Source organism: Oryzias latipes, chromosome 2, assembly GCF_053564925.1.
Source record: "Oryzias latipes strain Hd-rR chromosome 2, Olatipes_Hd-rR_3.1".
Classification (NCBI taxonomy): Eukaryota; Metazoa; Chordata; class Actinopteri; order Beloniformes; family Adrianichthyidae; genus Oryzias; species Oryzias latipes.
This window is the reverse complement of record NC_136238.1, coordinates 46,778,688-46,799,426: the sequence shown is the minus strand read 5'-3', so window position 1 is coordinate 46,799,426 and position 20,739 is coordinate 46,778,688. Positions and strand designations below refer to the sequence as shown.

The window sequence follows — 20,739 nt, the reverse complement described above, 5'->3', positions numbered from 1 at the left end:
CTCAAATGTCAAATGCTCTATCTGACCTTCCAGAAACCAAAGTAAAAATAAATGACAGAGTCTGACCTGTCTCCCTGAACCTCAACCAAAACAGGAGAAAAACAGTCAAACAAAATGGCAGTTCACCCCTACTGCTCTACAAATAACAACAAAAGAAAATCCTGATACAAATTACCAATAAGCTAAGCTCCACCAAAAGAGTCTACACAGCCAAAGGGCCTCACACAGATTTGTCAATGGGGGGGGGGGGAGTACAGACAGACAAAACCTCCAGCTAAATATTTCTTTCTTTCTCCCCCCCCCCCCCCCCCCCCCATTGGGGCAGTGGAGTGGAGATGCCAGGGTTATAAAGTCTCATCCTCCAATCATGTGCCGCCATCAATCATCCTCCCTCCAATCCTGAGCAGCAGCACCAGTCACTTGTCCTCCAATCATGGGCAGCCACAAGGCCTTAGTGCAGCCATCCAGGTCACCTGAAAAAAAAGAACAGAACCTACACACATACAAAAGTACTTTCACCCCCCTACACAAACTCTCCATATACAAAGCATTAAATACAAATAAAAAACATACACAAATACGACAAGGGTCGTAACAATCACTAATAGAAGGATGCATTTTGGCCAGTCTGGCGTTGGTATAATGGACCCTGTAAACAATCTTGCACTGAATCAATCTATGGTGAGCGCAAATAGAGGACAAATGGACAAGAGACAATGCTGACCTCCATTGTTGTTCTGTCATGTTAAGGTTAAGACTTTCTTCCCATGCAGCTTTGACAGTATTGGATGGCTTTAAAGAGGCTGTCCAAATTGACTTGTAAAGACTTGAAATGCAGCCATTAACAAAAGGGTCTTTGGAAAGAAGAACATCTAGTAGAGTTTCTGGGGGGCGATTTGGAAAATGAGGAAACAGTCTTTTAACATAGTCCCTGATCTGGAAGAAACGGAAGAGATGCTGTTTTGGGAGGTCATATTTCTTTGACAATTGTTCAAATGAGGAGAAAACATTGTTTGCGTACAAGTCAGAAATTGACTTAATCCCATTCCTGTGCCATAGTTTGAATGACAGATCGGTTTTGGACGGTTCGAATCTACAGTTTTTGTAGACTGATGTGAGGACTGAAGGATTTATAAGGCCGAACTGTTTCCTGAATTGACTCCAGATTTTCAAAGAAGTGGACACCACTGGGCAGATATGGACACTGGGAAGGGGAAGCTGCGAACACAGTATTGAGCGTAGACAAAATTCGGAAGATTTCCCTTCCAGCTGAATCCAGCTTGAAGTGGTATCATTGTTGTCATTCATCCAGAAAAGAAGTTTCTGGATATTTGCTGCCCAATAGTAAAATCTGAAGACTGGCAGGGCAAGCCCTCCCTCATCCTTCGGGGCTTGTAAAATAGTCGAGTAGAACTTCGCAAATGCCTCGTTTACACTAACTGGGTCTGTGATTATCGCACCCATTGGAGATAATATTGCTGGAATAAGCCTAGAAGATGCCTCAGCCCTTGCCTGGTGAAAGCTTCCCCTTCTTTCATACCAGGCAAGGGCTGAGGCTTGTCACCTGATTCATAGAAACGTTGTCTGGATTTGAGTAGCAGCGTTCTGACCTCCGTGGTCGAGATAAGATCAAGCTCTGTCTGTAGTGCGAGTCGTTTCTTATACAGGTCTGGATCAAAACTAGCAGCTAATAAGTGGTCTGTGTTCTTGATGTCGTTCAAAAGTAGATTTATACGAGCAGACTCCATTTTCCTCTTATTAGAAATAAAAGAAATTAGTTGACATCTAATGTGTGCTTTAGAGGCCTCCCAGAGACTACTTCTATTTGTTTCTGGCAGGTCATTTAGTTCAAAAAATAGAGTTAGTTGTGCTTGTATAAACTCTTTATAGGCTTCCTCAGCTAGGAGGACAGCATTGAACCTCCACTGGTTCAACGGGCGAGGTTGGGAGAGTATGGCCAGATCAAGAGAAACCGGAGAATGGTCTGATATAGCTATACCGTGATAGTCGACAGAAACCAGATTAGACAAAAGTCGTACGTCTAAAAGAAAAAAGTCAATTCGAGAAAAGGTACGATGAACATGAGAGAAGAATGAAAAAGATTTTCCCCCTGGGAATTTATGCCTCCATGGGTCAGTAATACCGAACTGTTGAGAGAGAGTCGATAGCATTTTGGCTGCTCTAGTGGGGGGGCAGAAGTGTTAGAAGATCGATCAAGCTGCGGATCCTGCACAAAATTAAAGTCACCACCCATGATTATATAGTGATTTTGGAGATCTGGAAAGGATGAAAAAAGCTTTGTGATAAAAGCACTGTCGTCCCACTTTTCTGCGATAAAAGGAAGATCCTTACGAAAAATCATAGCTGCACCACGGGCCCTGCAATTAAATGTGGAGTAAAAGACTTCCCCCACCCAATGCTTTTTAAGTCGCACAACTTCCTTATTAAGCATGTGAGTTTCCTGGAGAAAATAAATATCTCCCTTGAGACGATTTAAATGGGTCATTACGCGCCCCAGTTTTGTGGCATTCCCCAGCCCCTTCACATTCCAAGAAATAAGTCTGAATCTGTTATTTATGTTTACAGAAGACATACCTCAAACATGATCTGTAATTAAAGTGATGGGCGCAGACATGTTAGGTCGGAAGGGCAAGGCTGGTCTCTGTAAGGAAATCTGAGTAAAACGAGAGAGAGAGGAGAGAAAAAAAAAGAAAAAATAACCCAATAATAATAAAATAACATAATAATCTTGGCCTGAACACCCCCATACATACATAAAAACAAGAAACAAGTGTCCATTGCACAAAGGTGTCAACACCTAACAACGGGACTTCCCCCTTTAGTCCAAAATCCCCAAATCCCCGAGTTTAAAGGCACATTATAATTGTCCCAATAACGGAAGTCAAAATTACCCTTAGAAAAGTGTAACTAGACTAATTGTAGCAACTTAAGAGAAGAATAAATAAACAGTTAAAATGAAAAAAAAATGTATAATAAAAAAATAAAATAAAAACCTAGCTTAGGAAAATATCGCAGTGTGAATAGTAATAGCAACCTTTGGTTATACCACCACTTGGTTGAGAAGGTAAAAAAAAAAAAAATATATAGGATCAAGTTTTCTCGGCAGAAATATTGCACAAACCATTTTCTTTAAAAGTGCAAATAAGCCGTTAAAAAGGTGTGTACATGGCAAAAAGGAACTAGTACCAGGTCACATATTGTTACTAGTTAGATTTAGGAAGGGACTGATCGGCATCATCTCGGCAGCGACGAGAGGCAAAATCGGCAGCATCTTTCACCGTGGGAAGATGTTTCCTGGAGCCGACCTCCATCACGACAAACAGCTTAGCTGGGTACCTCAGAGCAGGCTTGTGGCCCAGCTGGTAAAGATTCCTCATGACATCTCGATACTGGGTGCGCTGCTCCAAAACCTCCGGACAGTAATCCTCCACGATATGGATAGGAGAGCCCTTGTAGGAGAGATTGCCCCGAAGTCTGCGAGCCGTCCGCACCACCAGCTCACGAGTCTGAAATCGGTGGAAGCATATCACGACGTGCCGTGGCTTACCGGCGGGCCCTGGCTTAGCAGCTAGTGAGCTGTGTGCACGGTCTAATTCCGGAGGAGATGCTAGAATGTCAGCGCCAAGCACTTCAAAAAGCAGCTGTGAAAAAAAAGCTGTTGGTGTAGACCCTTCAATATTTTCGGGAAGTCCAAAGATTCGGATGTTGTTGCAGTGGCTCCGGCCTTCGAGATCAATTAGCTTAGCCTTTAGCTTAGCGTTGTCTGCCGCAATGGCTGAGAGCGCGGTCTTCATTTCCGTCACCTCGACGCTGGTAGAGTCGGCATACTGTTCCAAGTGGGTAATGCGCTCTGTATGGTCATCAACTGTGGCTTGAACAGTGCTCAGTCTGGCCTCGTACCTTGCGTAGGTGTCAGCTCGGACTTTGTTTCCGCTAGCTTAGCAATCAACACAGCAGTGAATGCGCTAACACCAGCCGCTTCTTCCCTCTCCTGCTCGTCTTTTCTGCTTTTTTTGGACATGGTTGCTTAGGTAAGCCGTTGAATTAGTCCTTGTAGGGCAAATTTTGATCTAGTTAATTAGGTGGCTTAGTAGAAGTTAATAAAAGCGGGGAGCTCGGACACACGCGTCTACTCCATTCGTCAACACCGGAAGTCCCCTAAAATAATTCATTTTGTGAAATGTTTTACAACATAGATTGAAATGTATTGATCCTTTTCTTTTTTGATTTTGATAATTGTGGCTTAGAGAAGATGAAAACCTAAAAAAAGCTGTCCAAGAAAATCAGGATAAGACGAGACAAGACTTTATTGATACCCGGAGGGAAATTCAGTTGTTACAGCAGTCAAACAAGAAATATAGCAGTTTGAAAAACAAAGAGTCAGTAAAAATTAAAATGGTAATAAAAGTGGAAATAAAAGTACACGTCATAACTCAATAGTAAATCCAGCAGCAGTTTCAACAGTTCTGAACTGTCTCATTCTATAGTCTAACTGCTGTTGGGACAAAGGACCTCCTGTAGCAAATCATATATCAAAACAACTAAAGTTTTTTTATTTTATATTTTAGAAAAATTCATTTCTAAGCATTTAATACTCACTTGTGCCTCCCTCTGATGAAGTTATTTCATCAATATGGTGTGGAGGCCATAAGCCTGTGGCTCTACGTACATGAAATGACAACTCAGGTTGCTATGGAGTTTATTGGAATATTGGGGTTTTCCCCCAGCAGTTTTAAGCATTAAAAGCTTTTTTTTTTAATATTTAATTTTTCTGAGATACAGAACCTTTCCCCCTATAAAATAAAGCCTTCTGCTGTGGTACAGAGGTTGAGAGGTCGACCTCTTATAAGAAAAGTTTCGAATTTAGAGTATACACTAAGTTTCTACATTATCAAGAAAAAGTCCTACAAGTTGTGTCTTTTGAGATTAGATACTAGACTAAAACTTTTTTTACATTCTTTACAAGAAAAAGGCTTTTCTCCTGTATGAGTTCTCATGTGTCTTTTGAGATTACATACATGACTAAAACTTTTTTTACATTCTTTACAAGAAAAAAACTTTTCTCCTGTGTGAGTTCTCATGTGTGATTTGAGAGAAGATATTTGATTAAAACTTTTATTACATTCTTTACAAGAAAAAGGCTTTTCTCCTGTGTGAGTTCTCATGTGTGCTTTGAGATGATATATTTGAATAAAACTTTTTTTACATTCTTTACATGAAAAAGGCTTTTCTCCTGTGTGAGTTCTCATGTGTGCTTTGAGATGATATATTTGAATAAAACTTTTTTTACATTCTTTACAAGAAAAAGGCTTTTCTCCTGTATGAGTTCTCATGTGTCTTTTGAGATTACATACATGACTAAAACTTTTATTACATTCTTTACAAGAAAAAGGCTTTTCTCCTGTGTGAATTCTCATGTGTGTTTTGAGACTAGATCTGCGACTAAAACTTTTATCACATTCTTTACAAGAAAATCTCTTATCTTCTGCATGGATTCTTGCATGAATTCTGAACAGAGAAATGTTACAAAAGCTTTTACCACATTCTTTACAGATATAACATCTTTCATCAGACCCAGTTTCCATGTAGTCAGACAGGTTAGTAATTATTCTTGAGTTTTTACCAGACCTGATAGAGGAAAGTCTCTCTTCTTTTTGAGATTGTTTGTATTTCTTACCAAGATTTGTCTTCTTGGGATTTTTTCTAACATCAGAGTCACACTGACCTGCTGACATGTGAGAGCTGTCCACACTTTGGACATGACTTCTGTCTCTTCTCTTCCTCTGATCTCTGTTCTGTGGGTCTGTCTCTTCATCTGTAGTTGATGTTGATTCTGTCTCTTCATCTGTAGTTGATGTTGATTCTGTCTCTTCATCTGTAGTTGATGTTGATTCTTCATGTTGGTTTCCTTCTTCATCCTGACTATCAGTTACATTAAAGCTCTGCTGATTGTTTAGATCTGCTTCACTGTTCTCATCTTCCTCATAGGTAGGAATCTCCATCAAGGTATCAGTCTCCAGCTTTAGATCAAGCTGATCTTCAACCTGACTGATGCAGAGTTCCTCTGGTTCCTCTTCAATCTGTGGAGGTTCTGGTTCCTCCTGTTCCTCTTTAATCTGTGGAGGTTCTGGTTCCTCCTGTTCCTCTTTAATCTGTGGAGGTTCTGGTTCCTCTTGAATCTGTAGAGGTTCTGGTTCCTCTTTACTCTGTGGAGGTTCTGGTTCCTCTTGAATCTGTGGATGTTCTGGTTCCTCCTGTTCCACTCTGAAGTTCTTCTGCTGGTTGCATTGATCTTCCTCTTCAGTCATCCAATGCTGAGGGAGGCCTGCAGGGACACAAACACAACAAGGAGCCTTTTATACGTTTCCAGGACTTTTGGATAGAGCTGTCACGCGGTGATAGACCAGCAGTGTTGCGGTTAACCGCAGCCCCCTCCCCCCCATAAAAAAAACACAATATCCCCTGGTCCCAAATGAATACAATTACAACGCAGTATTCTTTATTAACAAATAACAGTAACTGCTATGTACCTAACTAATTAACTAACTATATAGGTCACATGTGTCAAACTCAAGGCCCGCGGGCGAAATGTGGCCTGCCATGTCATTTTATGTGGCCCGCTAGTAGGGCTGTGACGATGACCTCATCACCGCATCACCGCACTTTTTTTTCTTTTTTTAGTTCAGCATATGGTCCGTGATTGGAATTATAATAAACACATTAAACACATTCATCTTTGCTGATAATTTACTTTTTCTGCTAGTCCAGTGTTCAGACTTTCCTTCTTTCTTTCAGACTGTTCTATCCTTTTCTCCCACCACACCTGTCTCTCTCTCTAGTCGCACGCCCTCTCACTGTCTGCCCCCTGCGCTGCACGTGGCACGTGGCTCCCTTGCACACACAGGAGCGCTATCAGAAGCACACAAACTCATTCTACAACAGAAGTTCCCGTCTCACGAGGAAATACAACAAATTTACTGCGTTCTAATTATTTATTTCCATTGTATTCATTTTCTTTACAAGCAGCGCGCCGTCTTAAGTGCGCTACACGGCTGCCAGCCAGAGGATTTTGTGTGGGGTTTTTTTTGGGGGGGGCTGCGCTTAACCGCGACACCGCTCCCCCTGGTGGTTCATCACCGCGGTGATCAAAAATCCGACACCGTCACGGCTCTACCCGAGAGAGAGAGCATAAAAGATTTTAATTTCTTAAAATAAAAAAATAAAAATAGGTGTGTATTTATTCATATCTAGGGAGAATTGGACTTGAAATATCGGATTGAGCAACTAAATATTAGGACTTAAACACTGTCCATATAACCTAACCTGACAGAATCAAATGTCAAAGGATTTATGCTAGAATAACAAGCAAACATGTTTCTATGCAACTGTAAGTGTCACTTCAAAAAGTTATGATAAATAAATAAATGAGTTATTTAACACTGCGGAGTAGTTACATTTATTTTTCATTACATTTAGTAACATATATATGTTATATCTGGCCCTTTGAGGACAGCTCCTATGCTGATGTGGCCCTCGGTTAAAATGAGTTTGACACCCCTGATATAGGTGTTGTAGAATGAGTATGTGTGTGTGTCAGCGGCTCGAGGAAGGAGCGCACACAAGTGTGTTGGGGGTGCGTGTGAATTCTTCGGCAGTGGACCGCTCTCTAGCTGCACTTCACCTGTGCTCTCTGGTAGGGCTGTGACCACCGCACTTTTTTTTAAAGTTTTTTTTTTTTTTAGAGTTTTGCATATGCTGCATGATTGGAGCTATAATAAACACATTAAACACATTCATCTTTGCTGATAATTTCCTTTCTCTGCTAGTCCAGTGTTCAGACTTCAAGGGTTTCTATAGGAAACCTTTTATCACTCTTCTTCTCTCCTCGTCGCACCCGCCCGCGCGCTGCTGTCGCTGTCTCTTAGAGAAGCATGTGGGCACTCTACTTAAACACGCACACTTGCGCTGTTAAGAGCCACACACACATCCTTCTACAAAAGAAGTTTCTGTCTTGCGGGGAAGTTGTCAGGTGGGGAAGGCTGGTGAGCAGGAAGGACCCAGAATGCAGAGGCAGGAGGTAGGGTTGGGCGATGTCCCTTAAATTGGCAGTTGATGATGTTTGCAGTCAACCATCGGGATGGACGATGATATCGTCGGGGGGGTATTTTTAATTTTTCGTTCTTATATAATTGCTATTCGTCATTTTACTTTATTACTTTATTTTATTTCCCAAATAATGACACATCTGCGATGATCCAGTCTAAACTGAGGGAAGTGACTTAAAAAAAATAAAATAAAAAAAATAGAAAAAGATGTGATCCGGTCCTGCATTTGATTAGACCGGTGGAGTGAGCGACCGTGTCTCTAGCAGAGCAGACGGACTTAGAGTTTTGTGTTTTAGGGGAAGTAAGGATGCTTTGTAACGTGTGGGAGACTTAGGACTATGATCCGTCCCGCAGCTCTATGTGAACGAGCAACCGGAATTTAGGAGAAGCAGGTCTCCCGGTAAAAGTGTGTCGGGGCAGAGCTCGGAGCGCTAGTTTAGCTAACGCAGTGTGTAAGCTTCGAAGCAGAAAGGCCGCTCAGTCCTTAGAAACCGTTCAAACATTCGTGTTTCCAGTCGTGTCCCGACAAAATAAAGGCTGATGTTATTCCCACATATTTACGTACAGCCAAGATGCAGATTGCAGGGTTTCACGCATGGATTTTATGTTCATGCTAATGTTGTTAGCCCGTGTTAGCATACTACTAATCCTGGCTTCCAGCTCCGTTTTTCAACAGACAAAGCTCTGATCACACGGATTAAAATTAAAATGATGCGCGAACAGGCGCTTCATAATAACCGTAACATTAATAAAAGCATGTTTAGGAGATCATCTCGTATATTACCGAGCTGACGTATCTATGTATGTAGCCGCTCGGCGGAACTAAGTTTCACTTCCGGTTTTTAAAAACACTACAGCGCATTAGCGAATGATTTATTCCGACCGAAACTGTGACCCATGTGAATGTTTTTAAAATCTGAAAAAGTTTTTCTGGGCTCATCTACACGGTTGGATTCTAATCCGACCATTGATCCCATCAAGATATTTTGCACATGTAACCGCGGCTTATGGGGTTGACTCGCAGCGTGACGGGGGCGTGGCATCATGATGGTGTCTCTCCATCACGATGGACGATGGTATCGTCCATCGGCACAACCCTAGCGGGAGACAAACAGTTCCAGGGCAAGGGGTTTAATTAACATAAGGCTCTGCAGAGCAGGGTAAAACAAAACAAGACTCACTGTGGGCAAAACTTGAAGACGTGGCAGGAGACAGACATGGACAGCAGGGACAAGACTTATATACAGACAGGGCAGACAAGACACAGGTGAACATGTTTAGGACAGATTGGGACAAATGAAGTAAAACTCAAAAACATGACAAAACAGGAAACCTTTCAAAGTAAAACAGGAAACAGAACTCAAACATGACAGAACAAGATACAAAGGAAAAACCAATACAAAAGAAACCCAAACCATGATAGTACCCCCCCCCCCCCCCCCCCTCAAGGAACCGCACTGAGGTTCCAAAAGTCAACCAAAGAGGAGGGGCAGGGCTCGACATAGCCATTTGTCCGCTGGCCCGGTCCTGTTTTTCGAGCAGTACGGACCACAAGACTTTATTTTTCACTTGTCCGCTCGGGCCACTAAAATATCTAACGGTTAATATATTTTTCACCTTTTTCAATAAAGTATATTTTGCGAAAACGTGTAGATTTACCTCGTCTTCATAATTTACTTTCTCTGCTAGTCCTGTGTTCAGACTTCAAGGGTTTCTATGGGAAACCTTTTATCACACTTCTCGTCTCCCACCTGCGTGGGCGGCTTTCACTGCCGAGCACCACGCGGCACGCGCTCACTCTACTTTTTTTTCTTCAAACTTTATTGAATGTAACAATTCAATACAAAACAATGTTAAACAGCAACAACGAAGGAACAAGCCAGTGGGTTTACATTTTACGCAGATATATTGAAACTGACACAAAGATCAGCACGCCCCCTGGTGGGTTTTCACCGCGATGATCTAAAATCCGACACCGTCACTGAAGAGAGACTGAAGTAGGGCTGCACGATATGAGGAAAACTTGCGATATGCGATATTAGTGATCAATATTGCGATAACGATAAATTTGCGGTAAATAAACAAATAGAAAAATAAACAAAAACATCATTCCCATTTCATTGCAACAGTTTAAAAATTATACTCCAAATGACCCTCATCGACATGGGGGACAAACGTCAGGGTGGCTAACCCTGGTCCTCAAGAGCCTCAACCCTGTCTGTTTTCCAATTCTCCCTAGACTGCTCGATAATGATAACCAAAATCAGGTGTGTTCAGTCAATCAGGATGTGAAATCACTTGAGTCAGCCAATCAACAGCAAGCTGGTTAAGGAGAGCTGGAAAACAGGCAGGGTTGAGGCTCTTCAGGACCAGGGTTAACATAATAGGCCTCCATCTGATTGGTCAACAATGGGAAGGCGTCCATCTGATTGGTCAAAGCATAAAGGCATTTATTTGATTCGTTAAATGCTTCAAGCTGCTAGAAGATTGTTTTAACACATTTTGGGTTTGCGATTTATTGCGATATTCGCCGTCTTTTGCGATATGCATATTGCAGAGCTGGATATTGCGATGACGATAAATTTGCGGTATATTGTGCAGGCCTAGACTGAAGCATGTCAGAGATGTGGAAGACATGGCAGGAATAGATAGGAATATATTAGATGGAGTAATGGGTGGAATTAGTAGTATGGACAGCAAGATATTTAATGAATGCATTGAAGATGAAACTGTATGCACTAAGCTTTAAGATGAATGTCAAAGAATCAAAGGCAACTCCAAATACCTGAATTTCAGACTCTAATGCAGTATAATGTCAAAGTACTTCATTTTGATTTTCTTTACAACACTGTAAGCAGTAATTATTTCTAGTTAGCTGAATGATCTCAGTAATTTTATTTTATTTAATTTTTCAATTATTTAATTTAATTAAGTAACTAAAGTAACTAAAAAGTAAATGTAACTTTGCAACAGTAACAAAAAGCAGAACCTCAAGGCAGTCAGAGCAAAAAAGTCAATAAAACTTCTTAACTATTGATTAGGAACAAATGTGAAATAGCAGTGATTAGACGCAGCATGAAAACTTCTTAACTAGTGTTACCTACTACACTGCAGTGCTCTCTTCAAAACATCTGAAACAGACTAGAGCAGATTTATGTTTGATGTGCTCTATTTTCAGTCATTGAAAAAGTGTATAAATAAGTGCTAGATGTCACCAGAATGCACCAAATTGCACCATGTTAAAATTTTTCGGGGGGGGGGGGCATGCCCCCGGACCTCCCTAAAGTTACAAGCACCTGCAGAGCGGCGGGTCACGCTGTGTCAGGCCAGTAACTTTCAGGCAGGGCCAGTAACTTTCAAAAACTACTGGCCCCTTGGGCCAGTGCAAATTTCTGGGCTATGTCAACCCCTGAGGGGGCCCGTAGGACAAACTGTGACAGGCAACAGCAGAGTCCTATGAGGCCGGGCCTGGCACACCAGCGAGGCTGAGAAGATGAGTCCGGAGGATGACCAGGAGCAGGGCTCCAGACTAACTTTTTTCACTAGGAGCACAGTGGCCCCCAACTGAAAATTTTAGGGGCACAACCAGAAAATTTAGGGGCGCATACCGTAAATCAACATGCTAACCAAATCTACTAATTTCCACTGTATTACAAATAAATACTTTAATAATAGATGCAGAAATTACAATGTGCTGTTTCTAATTCAGTGTCACATTTTATTCTGCACTTTTGAAGATGCAACAAGAAGGTAAACTGACAGCAGCATCGCTGTCATGACAGTACAAATAAGTAAAGAAAACGGATGGAAAAGTATGTTGGTGACACAATAAGCGTGTTTGAAATCACCCAGGTGGACTCAACGCTGCACAGATCACCTGGTGTGAGAAATATATTTCTGGAAATTTAGTACTGCACTGACTGAAAGCTGCCCTACTGACTACAAAACAATGCATTATGGGACATGTGTCCTGGTGGTTTTTGTAGTACAGTGATCCATCAAAATAATATAAAACACCAATTGATTAAAAAAAGGTTAAATACATTACAAAACATTCAAATAAGCATAAAATATATAATAACACAAATTATACTGAGGGGGAGAGGAATATTAAAACTAAATTGAATGTTAAGGACAACTCCAACTTCCTGTTCTCCTTCATTCGTCTTCACCTCACCCCCCCACCCCCCCACCCCCGCCTGGTCTCCCCAGTCCAATCCAGGCGAGGTGCCGGTTCATCTCAAACACGTCTATCGTTGCATTTTCCCCAACGTGTTTTCAGTGTGTCTAAAACTAAATCTTGTCACTCACACATATTTAAAGTTCAAGCCCCGTTAGCTGTCACACATGTACGTGAGGGACATTTATTCTCCTCAGCTGACCCGACTCCCGCAGGAGCGGTGAGCTGCCCTAACAGCCGTGCATAAACCGTTTGTGGTCGGGGGTGACACGCCGCTGCGCGCTTAACCAAAACCCTAAACTTTCCTCCGGTTCTGTGCGACCTAATAATAATAGTAATAATCCATTTTATTTAAAGCGCCTTTCAAAAAACCCAAGGACACTTTACAAAACAAAGGTTAAAAATAGACATTAAAAGCACAATAAAAATAATAAATAAAATTAAAAGTGAATCAGGATGGGAAGGCAGAAATGAACAGATGAGGTTTTGAGTTTAGATCTGAAAGTAGGCGGAGAGTCTATGTCAGGAGGGAGGAGGAGGTCAGGAGGGAGGGAATTCCAGAGGGAATTCCGGAGGGAATTCCAGAGTTTGGGAGCAGAGCAGCTGAAGGCTCTGCTTCCCATAGTGACGAGTCGGGCGGGAGGGACAGAGAGCTGAACAGAGGAGGAGGGCCGAAGAGAACGAGAGGGGGTTTTGATATGAAGGAGGTCGGAGAGATAAGGAGGAGCCAGATTATGGAGGGCCTTAAAGGTGAACAGGAGGAGTTTGAATTGGATCCTGGAGGTTATGGGTAGCCAGTGCAGCTGGTGGAGAACTGGAGTGATGTGACTGAAGGAGGGGGTTCTGGAGATGATGCAGGCAGCTGAGTTCTGGACCAGTTGAAGCTTATTGAGGGTTTTTTGTGGGAGACCAAAGAGGAGAGAATTACAATAATCTAAACGGGAAGTGACCAGACTGTGAACCAGGATAGAAGCAGAGGGGACAGTGAGGGAGGGGCGTAGACCAGGGGTGGCGAACACGCGGCCCGCGGGCCGCATGCGGTTCTTGGCCGATGAGCGTGCGGCTCTTTGCGTCTCATCATATTTTCTATATACTTTGCCTCATTTCATATTTTTTTTCCCTCTTAAACCACACTCAAACCGCCAGAGGGTATTACAAATAAATAATAATTAATAATAAAAGTAATTTGGCAGTGTGTGTGTTTGATGCTGCTCCCGACACATACGTGACCGCCAATCATTTGCGCAGGTTACTCCCACTGCCGGAACACATAGATACAGATTTGATGTGCGTGCAGACCGTTACTCTCATGGTCAAAGTGGTGAAAGGGAAGATTCTTACTTTTTTACTGAACAGAATGGAGAGTCACGATGTTTATGATTATGAGCTTCTGGAAGCAGTAAAATAGTTCATGGCAGAAAAGAACAAAACGCATCCCGGAAAATATTAAAAACTCTTCCTGATCATCTGACACAAATTGTCTCCTTTATTAACAAGTTGAAGCTTTTCAAAGTGCACATTCAGAACGGCAATCATCCCACTTTCCTTCTCTGTGGAGCTCTCAGCAGAAAGCTGCAATCCAAATGAATAAAGCGCAGAACGTGACGCTGCTTGCGCAACTGGACAGAAACGACCGCAGATCACTTTTCTCATGGATCCTTTAATGCAGAGACTGACTCCCTGAGATCCCCGCTCGTCTTTGATGAGGCAGCGAGAGAACCGGAGCGGACTGAGCTGAAATCTCTCTGAAAGAATATGGAGTGAAATTTCTGCCACCACGTTGCACACAAAACTTTCTAAGTTGAACACAAAACTTTCTAAGTTTTTTGCTCAAAATTGTTGTTTTTTTTGCTTTCAAAAACTTTTTTTGCTTTCAAAAACGTTTTTTGCGTTTGCAAAACATTTCTTTGCGTGTGTTGTGTCAAATCTCGCTTTTGTCTTCTCTTTGGTTTTGCTGACTACTTTGAGCGCGACTTAGCGTGATATGACTGCCACTGGCATCGCCAAAAAGAAATTTGCATGCGTTGTGTGTCATCTCACTTTTTTCCTGTCTTTGCTGAGTTAAGTTTCGGTTTGACGTGACCAAGATAAAAGAAGGCCCTGTTACGTTTTGGAGAACGGAGAATTCCCCGTGTGTAAAAGAGCTGCTCTCAACTGCTGTCCACGTTCTCCTCAATACGTGTCCTCCAGTCCCTGTTTATTACCTTGAAACACGTGAAATCAAGGCATCAGTCCGTTCTGACTGACACTCACGTAAAGGAACTGATCAGAGAGGCTACCGGGAGTTAGCCCCGCCTTCAGCCCCTAAGACTCATGGGAAGGGGGGAATCTCAATTGTAAAACCATAAGTCAGGGACCTGTTTGCAGAAGTGACTTGAAGGCTGTTTAGCTGTATGTGTGTGTATTCAAGTTAATGGGCTCTTAATGTGTAGGGGGGGAGGGAATAACGCAGCCAGGTCAATGGTAATTCAGCTGATTACTAGTCTAAAGTATGAACTCAACAGTTGCAATGTAGTAACATTTAATATATTATTTGCTTTTGATGCAAAAAGTCAGTGATTCAATTTTATATAAAACATGTAAAGGCAAGAAATTCTAATGAAGTTAAAATTAATTTATGCTCCACACATCTGAAATGTAATGTATTTACTGTGTTTATTGTGAATATGAATGACTCAGACACCAGAAGGATGCTCTGCCAGATGTTTGTGTATTTGTTGGTGTAAGGGTCATTAAAAGAGGAATGTTGAGTTACAAAGAATTACCAGTTAAATACTGATGTAAATCAGACTTCAGAGGAGTCAGTGCCTCTCCAGCATCAACCTCACCGCCTGTGTGTCAGAGAAAGGCAGAGAAAAGGTCAGGGTGTGGTGTGGCTCTTTGACTCTCACAATGAAAAAATTCGGCTCTTGGTGTCAAACTTGTTCGCCACCCCTGGCGTAGACGATTAATGTTACGTAGATGGAAATGGGCTGACCGAGTAATGTTATTGATGTGTGACTGAAAAGATAAGGAACTATCTAGGATGACACCCAGACTCTTTACCTGAGGGGAGGGGGAGACAGAGGATGAATCAATGGACAGAGTGATACTTGTGGCTTTGGAGAGGGTGGATTTGGAACCTACTAGAAGTAGCTCAGTTTTATCGCTATTGAGTTTGAGAAGGTTTAAGGTGAACCAGTTTTTGATTTCAGATAGACAGGAGTGGAGGGAGGAGGGTGGACCTAGAGAAAAGTTCAGCACGGACTGCATGTATTTAGAAAATTACAAGCGAAAAAATACGTTCTAAAGGAAAGTAAGGAACTCCTTAATGTGGTCCGGGGAGGGAGGGGGCTGTCAGGTGTCCTGCTTTCAAGCCCTGTCATTGTCCCGCCCCCAAGAGTCATTTACCCCACTGTGATTGGTTGGTCCGCTCCGCGCACGACAATGAAAATGTGTCTTTCATACAAACTGGCGGGGCGAATTAAAATTGAACATTCATATTAAGGCGGGGGCCGCAAAATATCATCTCGGGGGCCGCGAGTTTGAGACCCCTGCTGTACACTCTGGCACTGGTACACCAGCCGCAGGTCGGAAGAACGAATCAATAGTTTGCTTACCCATAGCTCAGACGCACATATCAGGTTGTGATGATATTTGTCTCCGTTTCCTTCCCACAGATGTTTACGCGCGCTCGATTATCTCTAGGCCCCTCCCCCTAGGCATCACGAGAATGTGTGCTCGCGTTTTATGAGTATGTGCGCGAGTGTGTGTGTCTGCCTGTGTGTGTGTGCGCTCGCGTCTCATTGATTATTTCATTGATCATTGACGTGCCCCTTCCTCGTTTAATGTATTAAAAATACGAAGGGTGGGGGAGGCAAATTTACCGGTAGCACATGTGCGACTGGATGTAAAATTTAGTCGCACACTCTCAAATTTTGGTCTCAAAATGCAACCAATTGGTCGCAGTCTGGAGCCCTGAGGTGGCCGAGCTGTCCGGCGAGGGAGCATTTTGTGTTGGGAGGGGGGGTATATATATCACTGTTCTCACTCTCTCTGTAACACCAAACATGAACGCGCTGTTAGATTTCCATGAATATCACTACATGTTTTGTTTGGGAACTATTTTGTGCAGCGCAAAGTTAACATGTCTGTATAAACAAAGGTGGAGCCTCCTGCCCCGCGTTCTTCATGGCTGTCAGGCCTCATGGCTACCAGAAAGGTGACAAAGTGTCTGCAGCCTGTTTATTACTGGGAAATAAATAATAATCTGAGAAGATGTCTGTACCAGAGAGCACAGGTGAAGGCTCCCCTGCAGCTAGAGAGCAGAAGAATCAACACGCACCCCCAACACACGTCATGTGTGCGCGCTTCTTCCTCCTAGTTCTACACAAGACGCACCGGGCTCACAAAGTCATAGTCAATCTAGGCCTGGGCGTTAAGTTGATTAAATGAATTAATTCGAATTTTTTGTTAAGGGCGATTAAAAAAAATAACTACATCGAGTTTTTATATGGCGCATTTTTGGCTCCCCACAGCTTCCGTAGCGTTAGTTTCACATGGCGGTATGGCACGCGACACTCGACACACGAAGCAGCAAGCGACAGCATGGCTACCGGTGAGAGTGAGAAGTTTGTTCCCAAGAAAGGAATAAAATCATCTGTTGATGGAACTGGTTTGGGTTTACTGCCACAGACGTGGAGGAAGAGACCCCCCCCACGCTGCCTAAAGCCCATCGGAGTCAAAGGCTCTCACGCGCGCTCGCGTGGCACGCACTCAGTCCTCTGACACACACACACATATACTCATTCTACAACGCCTGTATAGTTAGTTCATTAGTTAGTTAGTTAGTTAGTTGTTACTTTTATTTGTTAATAAAGAATACTGCGTTGTAATTATTACTTGTATATTCATTTGCGACGTGGCTGCCATAGGATTTTGTTTTTGGAGGAGGCGGTCGCGGGGGTGGGGGGCGTGACTCATGGGGTTTATTAATTTATTTTAAACCTTAGACCTCAGATATGAGCTGTATTGTTAATCCTTTAGAAAATGCTGCTACTCTCAGGTGAATGTTTGTCTCATTTTAGTCTAGACTACAAAGTGAGACTTAAAACACAGCTGGAACTTTAAGGAAGTAACCTTTTTATTTTGGAGAAGTGAAAACAAGTGTAGAATAACAAAATAAGACAATAGCAAGACAAAAATTATATAAAAGAAGACAAAATTATTTAAACACAAGTCAAAAAGGGAGTAAGAAGAAAAGTCTTATACTTAACTTTGATTCCAAGAGTGTTTTCATTTATTTATTATTCATCCCAGAAATGGGGGTTACATTTGTCTTGGGTTTGATAAAATAAAAGCAACATTTCCTTTAAGTTGTCTGCCGTTTGTTAAAAAAAAAATTGGGGGGAAATCGGAAATCGAATTAAAAAAAAATAAATTGGAGATTTTATTTTTAGGCCATATCGCCCAGCCCTAAGTCAATCTACAACACAGTTCATTAGTTAGATAGGTAGTAGTCAGTTGTTACTGTTATTTGTTAATAAAGAATAGTACGTTGTAATTGTATTTATTTCTGATGCAGCTGCCAGGGGATTTTTTTTGGGGGGGGGGGGGGGGGCTTTGAAAGAAGTGGTATTTGGGATGGTTCACATGTTATTCTCTTTGTATGAGGAGCCTAAATTAGTTTGTAATGTCAATATTTTTACTTTTCTCCAGTCATTTTACTTTTAACTTGCTGTGAAGTTAGTGAACATCATCACCAACAATAATCCAGTGTAGTTTTTGCGTCACCTTAAATGAAGCAACTTTAGAAAGAGTTGACAGGACCAGATGTGATTTTACGTGGAGTTTCTTCATTTCTGTTTGATTCCATTCCATGTCATGCGCAACAACAAAACACTCTTTCAATGTTAAATCTCACTTTTAGAATCTGTCTGATAGATTATATTTCAGACAAAACATGTTATTTTGGAAGTTTATTATGGAATGAACAGACATGTAATCCAAATGAAAACATTTGTACAACAAATAACAATATAGGGCTTGAAATAACCCTCTTGATTTCAGAGCACAGTCCATGTTATTTGATAATGGGTAACTGTGACATGGATGATATTATTAGCGCTTTATGCCGTCTTTCCAGCTCACTGAGTTCGTACCGTAAACTATGATGTAAACGCGCATGCTAAAAGTCAGTGACGGCTAGCGAGACCACACTTCCACGGATGTCGGCTCACTTGACCGCAGTAAAGAAAAGCGTGAAGCTCAAAGGTCTTCTCTGTGTGATGAAGGTGACATACCTATGTGGTGGAGCTGCAGTTGTGGTTTCCAGATGACATCCAGCAGTCTGCGCTGACGACAGAGCTCCTCCTCGTACTGGACGATGGTTCCTTCACAGAGTCTGCAGATTTCTTCAGCAGCAGCAGCTAGTCGCTCGCTGATCAACTCTCTCAGAGACTGAAGGGAAGACATGGTTCCTGCTCCGATCTTCAGCTCCAACTCCCACAAACACCGCCGTCCTCTTCACTGCAGCTCCGATCGATCATCTGCTAGTCTCACAATCACAGCAATCCACGTTGTCTTTCCGTTCAACACTTCTTCACTCATTTACGACACTTTGGAAAATGCTGAGAGTTCCCACACGAACCACGTATCGTCCTTTCGGTCCAAAAACCTCACAAACGTCCCAACAAAACACCACCGACCTCTGAAAACAAGCTAACGCTGCTAGCCTGCTAACAAGCTAACGCTGCTAGCGCCTCGTGCTGTTCTTCTTCTTTGTTTGGCTAACAGCGTCATGGTGCTTTAGCGCCACCAGCTGGTCCGGAGTGTTGTCTGTCGCTCATATTATGATGTCGATGGTTGCAAAAAAAAGCCATTTTAACTTGACTGGCAAATAAAGTTTAAAATAAACAGTTTACTTTTCATGAAATAAAAATAAAAAATAAAATAAAAATAGAAAACAAATAATCGAGGAAACATTTTGAGAGATTCAGATTTGACTACAAAACCCATCAGAGACTAACTAAACCTGATCACATTTGTTTATTGTATTTCTAAACTACAGTCATGAATAAAGAAATTTATTAAGCAAACAAGTAAACAAAAACAAAACAAAAAGAAAATTTCAAGTAAAAAGATCCTAAAAATCTGTTTCTAAAGAGAATAATTACAACTATAAATAAACAATAAACTGTATAGTTAATAATAAAGACAAGCAATAATTTGGAAATTCTTATTACAGTGAAAAAACAATAGAGAAATTTACTTAATTTAATTAAAATTAGATTAACACATTTATGAAGTATATAACTGAGATTTAACATAATAAAAGAAAAGTGAAAAAAATTAATGATCTTTGGAATGCAAACATTTTTCACCGACAATCTGCAAAGATTTTAATGCTGTTTCTAGTTTCTGTGTCTTCTTGATTTGATTTGATTTTTTATTTTGGTTGGAACTTCCGGTTACGGGTTACGGGCAGGGCGCGTGGCGTGCCTCTCTGTGGATACAACTATGTTTAAATTACTTAAAAAGTTGATTTTCTCCAAAAAGAGAGCTGACCATGCCCCCTAAGAAAACCCAGGAATATGAAGAGCTCAAAAAGGCTATTGATAGCATTCAAGAAACGCTTAATTCTTTTATGGATCAGGTGTCGGCTAAGCTAACGCCGCTAATGGAAATGATGGAAGAGTTCCGAAGATTTCGAGCTCAAAACGAACAACGAGAAAACCGGGTCGACATTCTGGAGAAACGACTGGACGATGTGGAACAGCAAGTAAGGATGAATAATGTCATTCTCACTGGATTACCATCAAGCCTCGAACGAAGCTGAACGAAGCAGGAGCAAGCACTGCTGATGCTAATGCTAGCGCTAGCGTAGCTAGCAGTGCCAATACGGAGCGCGGTGGAGAGACTCTGGAACATCAAATACATTCATTTCTCACATTAAAAGGATTTCCCTGGATCTCAATACCATGGAGACCTGCCACCTGCTCCCCAGGAGAAAGGAGACGGATAAACCAGCGATCCTCATCAGGTTTGTGAATCACAAACACAAGCTAGCTCTGATGAACCTAAGGAAGAACCTGAAAGGTTTGGCTGCTTATCTGAATGACCATCTGACCAGAAGGAATGCTGAAATCTCCAAACATGCACGGCTTCTCAGGAAGAGTAAGCAGATTGAGAACACTTGGGTTAAAGGCTGCAGGATTTACGTCAAACCACTCGGTCCACCGGACCGGTCCAAGGTTCTGGTTGTGAACACCATGAAGGACTTTGAGAAGTGCTTGATTACGGTTGTCTGAAACAACATGGAGTAAATCAAAGAGCCAAATAATTTCAAGAAATATGACACCTGGATTCATCACTTTCTCCATACGTCTGACGTCACCTGAATAACAGCAGAGTTCTGACCTGCAGACAACTTGACCTCAACTTTCACCGAGCTGA

The 20,739-nt window shown here is 42.0% G+C and overlaps 1 protein-coding gene across 2 annotated transcripts; it reads right to left on the bottom strand.

Annotated features, from left to right (window-relative positions):
- Positions 1-301: 301 nt before the first annotated feature.
- Positions 302-19,410, bottom strand: LOC144989344 (uncharacterized). Of its 2 annotated transcripts, XM_078941616.1 has the most exons (4): positions 18,588-19,410; positions 5,747-6,346; positions 2,596-2,674; positions 302-473 (listed from the first exon to the last, which is right to left on the bottom strand). In XM_078941616.1, exons 1-3 carry the CDS (start codon positions 18,757-18,759, stop codon positions 2,637-2,639), a joined length of 810 nt encoding a protein of 269 aa, XP_078797742.1. In that variant the 5' UTR covers positions 18,760-19,410; the 3' UTR covers positions 302-473; positions 2,596-2,636. The 2 variants fall into 2 exon arrangements, with proteins under 2 accessions (XP_078797742.1, XP_078797745.1); XM_078941619.1 differs by having other exon boundaries at positions 302-3,527.
- Between the last annotated feature and the right edge of the window lie 1,329 nt (positions 19,411-20,739).

Excerpts from the sequence above, each read along its gene's own strand:
- LOC144989344 (XM_078941616.1), bottom strand. The coding sequence starts at position 18,759 with ATGTCTTCCCTTCAGTCTCTGAGAGAGTTGATCAGCGAGCGACTAGCT. Across the intron at positions 6,347-18,587 it reads ACTGCAGCTCCACCACATAG|GCCTCCCTCAGCATTGGATG; the intron begins GTATGTCACCTT and ends GTGTCCCTGCAG. Across the intron at positions 2,675-5,746 it reads CAGCTCTCACATGTCAGCAG|ATTTCCTTACAGAGACCAGC; the intron begins GTCAGTGTGACT and ends CGTTTTACTCAG.